At 31.6% G+C, this 9612-nt stretch overlaps 3 protein-coding genes across 3 annotated transcripts; 2 read left to right on the forward strand and 1 right to left on the reverse strand.

The window, feature by feature from the left end:
• Window positions 1-45: 45 nt before the first annotated feature.
• CABS01_12274 (ribosomal S3Ae family protein) lies at window positions 46-1187 on the forward strand (the record flags this gene model as incomplete). Its single annotated transcript, XM_060545628.1, has 5 exons — window positions 46-59; window positions 168-252; window positions 337-362; window positions 480-981; window positions 1044-1187. The coding sequence occupies 5 exons, from the start codon at window positions 46-48 to the stop codon at window positions 1185-1187; spliced, it is 771 nt and encodes a 256-aa protein (XP_060396801.1).
• Window positions 1188-1712: 525 nt separating this feature from the next.
• Window positions 1713-2921, reverse strand: CABS01_12275 (uncharacterized protein; the record flags this gene model as incomplete). Its single annotated transcript, XM_060545629.1, has 6 exons — window positions 1713-1744; window positions 1801-2107; window positions 2184-2379; window positions 2441-2565; window positions 2628-2659; window positions 2732-2921. 6 exons carry the CDS (start codon window positions 2919-2921, stop codon window positions 1713-1715), a joined length of 882 nt encoding a protein of 293 aa, XP_060396802.1.
• A 798-nt stretch (window positions 2922-3719) lies between these two features.
• CABS01_12276 (uncharacterized protein) lies at window positions 3720-3902 on the forward strand (the record flags this gene model as incomplete). The annotated part of the gene is made up of 1 exon (XM_060545630.1): window positions 3720-3902. A coding segment is annotated over one exon (183 nt), but the record flags the coding sequence as incomplete, so codon positions are not given.
• Between the last annotated feature and the right edge of the window lie 5710 nt (window positions 3903-9612).

Here is a 9612-nt window from a genome sequence, read left to right on the forward strand (position 1 = left end):
CAACTACTCAACGTTCATCCGCCAGACAATTAACAGCCGCCCAAAATGGCTGTGGGAAAGTGAGAATAACCACCTCTGGACGAATTGACGACGATATGCCGCCGACCGCAATCGTCGTCGCCCAGGCGCAGGCCGTAAACAGCAGCTAACCAGTTTTTCCCTCGCAGGAACAAGAGATTGTCCAAGGGCAAGAAGGGTCTCAAGAAGAAGACCGTGGACCCCTTCTCCCGCAAGGACTGGTACCAGATCAAGGTATGTGTTTTGCCGCTGTGCGAAATAAGTCTCGATGCCATTTTTTTGCAGTATGCTGACTGGTTTTTTTCTTCTCTCCCACAGGCCCCCGCGCCTTTCAACGTTCGCGAGTGAGTTCTCAGCCCAAACCCGACGTGGATCACGATTCGACATCCAGCCATTGTCGACAGCCGAGCGCGAGAAGGAATTGAGCCATCGGGTGGGTGCTGACTGCGCGTGTCTTTTAGTGTCGGCAAGACCCTGGTCAACAGAACCACCGGTCTCAAGAACGCCAACGACGCCTTGAAGGGCCGCATTCTGGAGGTCTCTCTGGCTGATCTCCAGAAGGATGAGGATCACGCTTTCCGCAAGGTTAAGCTCCGTGTCGACGAGGTCCAGGGCAAGAACTGCCTGACCAACTTCCACGGCCTCGACTTCACCTCCGACAAGCTCCGTTCCCTCGTCCGCAAGTGGCAGACTCTCATTGAGGCCAACGTCACCGTCAAGACCACCGACGACTACCTCCTCCGCCTCTTCGCCATTGCTTTCACCAAGCGCCGCCCCAACCAGATCAAGAAGACCACATATGCTGCCTCTTCGCAAATCCGTGCCATCCGTCGCAAGATGACTGAGATCATCCAGCGCGAGGCCTCTACCTGCACTCTCACCCAGCTGACCTCCAAGCTCATCCCCGAGGTCATCGGCCGTGAGATCGAGAAGTCTACCCAGGGCATCTACCCCCTGCAGAACGTAAGCACTTTCTTACTGGTGCCACTGGCCCAGTGACTAAATGGTACTAACAACCATCCCAGGTCCACATCCGTAAGGTCAAGCTTCTCAAGCAGCCCAAGTTCGATCTCGGTGCCCTCATGGGTCTCCACGGCGAGTCTGGCACCGACGACCAGGGACAGAAGGTTGAGCGGGAGTTCAAGGAGCGCGTTCTTGAGGAGGTTTAAAGGAATCAGGCCCTGCATGATGGATGCTCCGGCAGAAGGGGACTCTGGCTCTACCGGCCGGGAAACAAATCCGGCATTGTTTTAGGTCGTTGCACATGGCGTAGCATATAAGGCGGCTGCGGGTCTAGGGTACCTCAAAATGGTAAATGGTCAATTCTTCAAAGACACTCTGCAATGTGTGTATGCAGCCTGGCTGCGAGTTGTCTAGCACAGGTGGGAAATGCGAGGCTGCTTCCCTCACGGGATTCTCGCGCTCCAGCTCAAGCACCGCTGGTGGCCTGGCCATCACGACTTGGCTCATATCCCCTCACTCGTAAAGAACACGACCTACGGGGGCCGCCTGACCAATCCTCAGTGCCGTGGCGTACGAAAAGTCCCTTGTGGGATTGAGTCTATAGCAAGTCTATGTGGCCCGAAACATTTGCCTAGTCAAAATGCATTCCCTTAACCACACTCGCCTATTATGTCTAATAGTTTGCAGAGGGATGAGTGAGACGACTACAGCAGCCTACTTCCCAGGATCCTTTAGTCTTGGTTCTTTAGGAACTCAACGACCGCTACCGAGGAGTGATCAGTATTGTGACTATTTCTTTAAGATAAAGTGCTTGTGTACCTTGACGAAACTCCTCAGGTTTCTCCGAAATGCACCAGTGCCCGGCATCAAGATCTACTAGTCGAAACTTGGGGAAAAATTGCCCAACCGTCGGCAGGACGTCATCAGGCACGTACTTGCTTTTGGTTCCCCGAACAAATAGGGCAGGCTTTTCGAAGCGAGTCTTCGTCGGGTCCTTGAATGGGAAATCGCCCATGTGGATTAAGGACCGACTGATGATGTCGAGGGGCACCCGGAACTTTTGCTGCGGCTTGCCAGCCTCTGGCCGATACAAATTACCCAGAAGAAACTGGCGAATAGGAAGAGACTGCAGCACAATGGTGAGCATGATTGATCGAGATTGATCGAGCAAACCCTCTGAGAGTAAAGTGGAATAATCTCACGTCCTCGTAATCCTTCAGGATTTCGTCTGCTTCAGCCTGCTTCGTGATGTTCGCTGCTTCAATTCTCTTCAAACCCTGGATGTACTTGCTAAATGAGCTCTCCAAGACAGCATCGACAGGCGCATTGTCAACCGCTATGATATCTTGCACGAGTTCGGGTGACTTCAGAGCAAGGGTCATGGCAGCCTTGGCTCCCCTAGGAATAGTTCATCTCATTCAGCATGCAGCAGCGTAACGCCCTCGCAGATACGACTCACATCGAGTGGCCGATGACTGAGGGCAGCGTCAGTCCATGCTGGTCAATGAATGCAGCAACGTCGTCCGCCATATGGACATAGTCGTGCTGCTTCGCGTGAGGCGATTCGCCATGGTTGCGTAGATCCTAGTCAAAATCTCAGTGAAAACCCTTCCGAAGTGCTTGCGGATGCAGTCTGTGAATCTTACCAAGGCATACACTGGTCTGCCTAAGTCACGAGCTAGAACTCTACGTGGCGGTCAGCATGCCGTACCAGAGCCTTGCAGTCATAGATGAACTCGCTTGCTGATACTCCTGTTGTTCTTCTTGGATCCGAAGAGACCGTGAAGAAAAATGATGGGGTTGGAGGACCCGCCGACAGGTCGCTTGCTGGGCTCATGCAGGTCATAAGACAACGTCAACCTGCTTTGCGAGGAAAATGTACGCCGTGAAGTCAGGCCGATGCTGAGACTGCGCCGCATGACGACCCAGGAGAATGCCATCATGCTCCGAATCTGAGGGTTTGATAACTGTAAGTCTAACAGCCATGGGCCATATCTCCGATTTTGCGCCTACGTTGTGGGTCGTGATAGATGCTCAGTCCAGTGACAAGGAATAGAAGTGATATATAGAGGTGTCACGGAAGGGACTACGGGCAGGTTAAAATACTACTATATTGGCCTATAAACTTGGAAACTCAACGTAAAGAGGGAAAAGTAAAATAATAGGTGGAAGCTAGCGAGCTGGCCCTTTAGGCCTAGCGGTCTAGTGCGTTATATAATTATTAAAAACTTAGTTTTATAGTTTAAGGCTATATTATAGAGCTTATAAGGCCCTAATACTTATTATTATAATATTACTTTTCTATTTTATATTAAAAAGTATTATTTATGATATTAAAAAAGATTTTTATTTGTTTTTTTATTTCTATTTTTGCTGGCTACTTGGGCGATTCTCGATGTCGTTTATACGGTATTAATACACGGTATTAGTAGATACTTATACTGTCTCGCTAGACTATTTTTTTTAAATTTTCTAACTTTTTAACTTTCCCTCTTATAAAGTTCATAACTACGGATTAAGTAATAGTATATAGAGAAGTATAATAAGGACTATAAGCTATAAAAACTATAATAAACGTAAATAAACTTAAAAAGATTTATAAATAAGTTTTACTAAACCTTAAGTTTATATAATAATATATAAAAAAGAACGCGGATAAATTAAAAATTAGAGGACTATTTTTAAAAAAGGGGGATAGTACCTATTTTTTTTATTATAATATTAAAACGAAATAACTAAGTAATAAATTAAATTATAAAAAACTTAAACTTTTTAAAATTATTAAAAAAGTCTTATTAATTAATTACGAATTAAAACTATTAAATACAATACGATATTATCCCGTTTTTTATATTTTATTATTTAAACTTATATTAAAAGGTTTATATATAAAAGATTATATTATTATTAAACTAAACTAATTAGAGTACGAAGTTAAACAAATTATTGATTATAAAATTAAGAATAAAATATAAGAATTTCTAATTAAATAGAAAAACTATAAATATAAAGAAAATATATAAGAACTTATTACGAACTTTTAAAACTCTTAAGAATCCTTTTTAAAATACTAAAATTAAAATTAAAATTATAACTCTTAGTTATTATAATATCTTAATTAATTATTTTAAGAGTATTATTAAACTATACTTCTTACGTAACGGCTAACTTATTTTTTTATTAGTAATATTAAAAAAATTAGGGATTACCTTTCCCTTTTTAAATACTATCCTTTTTTTTTTAAAAAAAAAACGATTTAACTTTAATAAAATTAATTTATTTTAGTTTATATATAACGCAAGGCCTTTATTTATTTTTAAAAAAGAAGCTCTTTTATTTCTTTTTTATACTCTAGCTTATTAACTTTAAATAAAAAATAATCTATTATAAATATAATTAATATAAAAAATATTAATAGAAAGAAAAAAACTTACGATTATATATAGTATTAGTAGTTACGTCGTAAGAACGACTACGACGTATATATTCATAATACTTTAATTTACTTTTTAATATTTTATATTTTTACCCTAACGAATAATAAAATAAATAACGTATTTCGATCTCGAATCCTTGCTTTTTAATTTTAAAAATAAGCTTTAATTAATAATATATTAAAAATTTAGTAAATATCTTAGTATTTTTAAAAAAAATTACTTAACGAGCCCTAACCTAGGCTATAATAACTTATTTATAAGTTTATAAAAATAAAACTTTTAAAAAAGAGACTTAATATTACGACTTAATATATATAACTAAAACTAGGTCCCGCCCCGTAAGCTTATAGTAATTATAATATATTATATATATAAAAATATAGGAATATAAAGTAACTTTTATAAAATAAAAGAACTATAAATAAGTTATATATAAATAAAAAATAATAATTACGTAATAAAATAATTACTATAATTACTCTAAGTAATTGCTTATTAGTATTTATTAAATAATTATCTAATAAATAAAAGTAATTATTAATAAAGAATATATTTATAAATAGACTTATATATAATATAAACTTAAGCTAAGCTTAAGGATAAACTTTTTATAGCTTTTTTAATAATTAACTTAATATTAAATCTTATAATTACTTTTAACTATCCTTATTAAGAACCTTTTTTAATAAGATTATAATTAATTACTAAAGCTTTACCTTTTTTATAATTTATAAATATAGCTTTAGAGAAGCTATTTATAATTATAATACTATTTACTTAGTACTCGTAGCCTTAACTTTTATTAATATACTTATTATAACTAACTAGCTATAATATATCTTTATTTTTATAACTAAGCTAGTTTATTAAAATTAATATTAAGTTTTTATTACGTACTTTGATAAGACTTTAGAACTAATTATAACTGGCCGTAGCTATTACCGAATATTAATAATCTTATTATAATATATTAATTGCCCTTTAAATAGCTAAAACCTACCTCCTATTTTCTAACTTATTTAATAGAGTTTTGCTATCTGGGTAGTACTATTTAGCTATCCGGGTAGTAATCTACTTTTTAGATTAATAAGGGCTTATAACTATAGAGCTCGGGCTATGGCCCTATACTTATACCCGCTATACCTACTTACGGGCTACTTAGAGTAGTTATATAAGGCAGCCGTAGGCACGTTCGGTCGTAATTACCTACGGTCGTAATTACCCACGGTCGTAATTACCTATAGTTATAATTACTTATAAATATAGATAATTAAATAAGTAATTAAGTAGGTAATTAAGTAGGTAATTAAGTAGGTAATTATTACTATAAGTAATTACGACTATAAGTAATTACGGTTACTTTACGTAATTACGGTATATATACGCTAAGTAACCTATAAGTAGGTATAGTAAGGTAAAAAAGTTTAGAGTTTAAATAGTAGGCTTTAATTAGTTTAAAAAGTAGATTACTACCCGGATAGCTAAATAGTACTGCCCGGATAGTAAAACTTATTTAATAATTTTAGAATATCCTTTTAATCTCTCTAAACCTCTTGTTTTACTACTACGATACTAGGGTATTAATTATACTTTATAATTAATTAGGTATTTTATTAAGGCTATATTATATTAGTTAAGCGCTAATAAGGGTAATATTTATATTAATATACGTATTTTAATCCTTTAAGTTAATAATATTTAATCCGTATTCTTTAAAACGACCTTATTATAGTTCGGGGTCTTTTAATATAATATTAATAGGATCGAACTACTAAGTATATCCCCTAAAGTATCCCTATAGGTCGATAAGTTATTAATATCTCGGTATTTTAATAATATATATTTAAAATAAACGATTTAGTAATAATAATAATAATAATAGTATAATAATAATAAATAATAAGAGAAGTAGCGTTTTTTAATTTTAATAAAAGAAACGAGGTAATAAATATATATATATATACGTAAGTAAAATTAAAAGTATAATAAATATAAAGTCGGCACTAACTATTCTTAATAATAGTAATAATAGCATCTTTAATACTACTATTATAAGTTATTATTACTTAGCGGGCCGTAAACTTAGCTAAGTAAGTAGCTTATAAAATAGTAACATTAAGTACTTAATATTACTATTAATAATCCGTAGTTATAAACTTTATAAGAAGGAAAGTTAAAAAGGTAGAAAATCTAAAAAAATAGTTTATTAAGATAGTAGGAGTATTTATTAATACTATATATTAATATTATATAATCGATATTAAGAATCGCCCGAGTAACTAGTAAAGGTAGAAATAAAAAACAAATAATTACGGATTTATAGTACTATTAAGCGCCTAATATTACTACTTTATAAGCTACTTACTTAGCTAAGTTTATTACTCTCTAAGTAATAAAAGCTTATAATAATATAATATTAAAAATACCCTTATTACTATTATTAAGTATAATACTAACCTTACTAATATTTACTACGCTTTTAATTTTAACTTATATATATATATATATTCGTTACTTCGTTTCTTTTATTAAAATTAAAAAACGCTACTTCCCTTACTATTTATTATTATCGCGCTATTATTATTATTATTACTATTACTATTAAATTATCTACTTATTTTTAAATATATATTATTAAAATACCGAGATATTAACTTATCGATCTATAGGGATGTTTTAAGGGCTAGAAGTTCGATTTTATAAGTATTATACTAGAGGACCCCGAACTATAATAAGGTCGTTTTAAAGAATACGGATTAAATACTATTAATTTAAAAATCCGAAATATAAATATTAATATAAGTATTACCCTTATTAATACCTAACTAATATAATATAATAACTTTAAAATACCTAACTAACTCCTAAGTATTATTAATATTTTAAAATCGCTACGTAAGAATAAATTAAAAAGGATTAAAAAGAAAAATTTAGTATTATTAAAAAAAGTAGAAAATAGGGGGTAGTTTTTAGCTATTTAGAGGGTAATTAATATATTATAATAATAAGGTCGTTAGTATCTTAAGTTTAGTTAGTATTAATAATTAGTAATAGCTATAGCTAGTTATAATTAGTTATAAAGTTTTATTAAAGTACGTAATAAAGATACTTAATATTAACCTTAATAAACTAGCTTATTTATAAAGGCGAAGATGGCCCTTAATAAGGCGGACCGGACCCCAAAGGGGTTATACTTTTATAACTACGAGATTCTTAGAATAACGTTAATTATTCTAATTTTTATAATATTATATTATAATTATTCTTATTAATTATTAATATATATTACCCCCCAACAGAGCAATCCGCTAGGGCCGTATTATATATTACGTATTAAGGAAAATTAAATATATTACGCTCTATACCTAATTACTAACTAAAACTCCCGACTTTCCGCTACTTATTTAAAGGGCGAGCTATACTTATTTTAATATATATAAGACCTCTTAGTACTAGCTTATATAAGTAGCTAGATCTTATATTATATACTCTTTTTTATTAAAAATTAGAGGACCCTTTATATATTCCTTTATATTTATAATATAACCTATATTAAAAAGATTTTTAACTTAATAAAATATAATTTTTAAATTAATATTAATATACTAAATCTAAACGTCCGTTTTAGCTTAGTTATTTATAATATTCGTATTATTACTTAATTAAATTCCGTATTATTAAAAAGTACTACGCTACTCCTTAAGTATACTTACGTTAGCTACGATAACTAGGGTATTAAGGAGGCTTAAGAATCTACTAAACTTTAGAGGGGGGGACTTATTAAGGGGTATTTTTAATAAAATAGGTTCTTAATAAGTAATAATTTATATATTAATAGGTTCGTTTAATAGGTTTATTTAGTAAATTTAATTAGTTTAAATAGAGAGTAGCTTTAGGTAATATTAAAAGTAATAAGGATAAAAAGAATCTTTATAAGCTCTAGTATAAGTAGCTAAATATTAGCCCTTTTAGCCCTTTTTTAAAAAACCTTTACGTTATTATTAAAATTTAGAACCTCTATAGTTAAAGAGGGCCGCTTTTAACCTTTATAACTAACTTTTATTATTAACTTTTCTAGCCGGCACTATAATAAAAAAGCTTACTTATTTTAAATTATATAGTAGTTTTTATATCGAAATTATTATATTATATTAAGCGCGTACTTAGGGTATATTATATATATTATATAATTAAAAAGTATACCGTATTATATAATTTCTTTTAAAAGCGTAATCCTATTAAAGTCGATCTTTTATACTTATAAAGCCGGAAAAAGACCACTATATTAATATATATTAAGAAGTATACGGTCTCTTAATTAATATATTTATAATTATAGTTAACTCGTTTACCTTTTACTATATATAATTAATATAAGTTATCTTTCTATATTTATAATAAATTAAGTTTATTTACTATTTTTAATAAAATATTACTTTCTTATATACCACTATTAATAATAGCGTTTACTCCTCGTTTATAAATATTAAAATTAATTCGTAAGTATACGTCGTTACGTTATTTAATTATATATAAGAACTGTTTTCTATTCTTACCTTTTATCGTTCCTTTATAATTAGCTTTTTTAGTTTTTAAATATACGTTTTTTTATTAAGTACCTTATTTATATAGTTCTTATTATTCTCTCTAAGCCTTAGCCTTTTTAATATAATAAACTTAATATTAATTATATTTATAGTCTTCGTATTTTATATATTTACTATTAAAGTATTTTATAAAAAAACTAAGGTCTAGGCCGAATATTACTTTATTATCGTTATTAAAACTTAGTAACGTCTAACTAAATAATTAATCTTCTATATAAACATCCTTAATAAACTTATTATTACGTCTTTATAAATAAAAACGGCTATCTTATTTATATATAAAGTACTAAAAACATTTATTATCTAAATATTCTACTTAAAATAATCCAGGACTTATAAAAAGGGTTTTTAAAATTAAGTAAAGAATAATACTTATTTATATAGGGGGTTATTATAACCTTCTTACGTTTTCTAGTTCTATAAAACTAAATAGTTTAATTATTTTTAAATAAAGAAAATATATTTATCCTTTTAGGGTCTAGTCTGCCTCATTAGGGACTATCTTCGCCTTTATAAATAAGCTAGTCTATTAGGGTTAATATCGAGTATTTTTATTACGTACTTTAATAAAACTTTATAACTAACTA

The sequence above is a fragment of the Colletotrichum abscissum genome (assembly GCF_030869225.1).
Source record: "Colletotrichum abscissum strain IMI 504890 chromosome Unknown Scaffold_36.1, whole genome shotgun sequence".
NCBI classification, from domain to species: domain Eukaryota; kingdom Fungi; phylum Ascomycota; class Sordariomycetes; order Glomerellales; family Glomerellaceae; genus Colletotrichum; species Colletotrichum abscissum.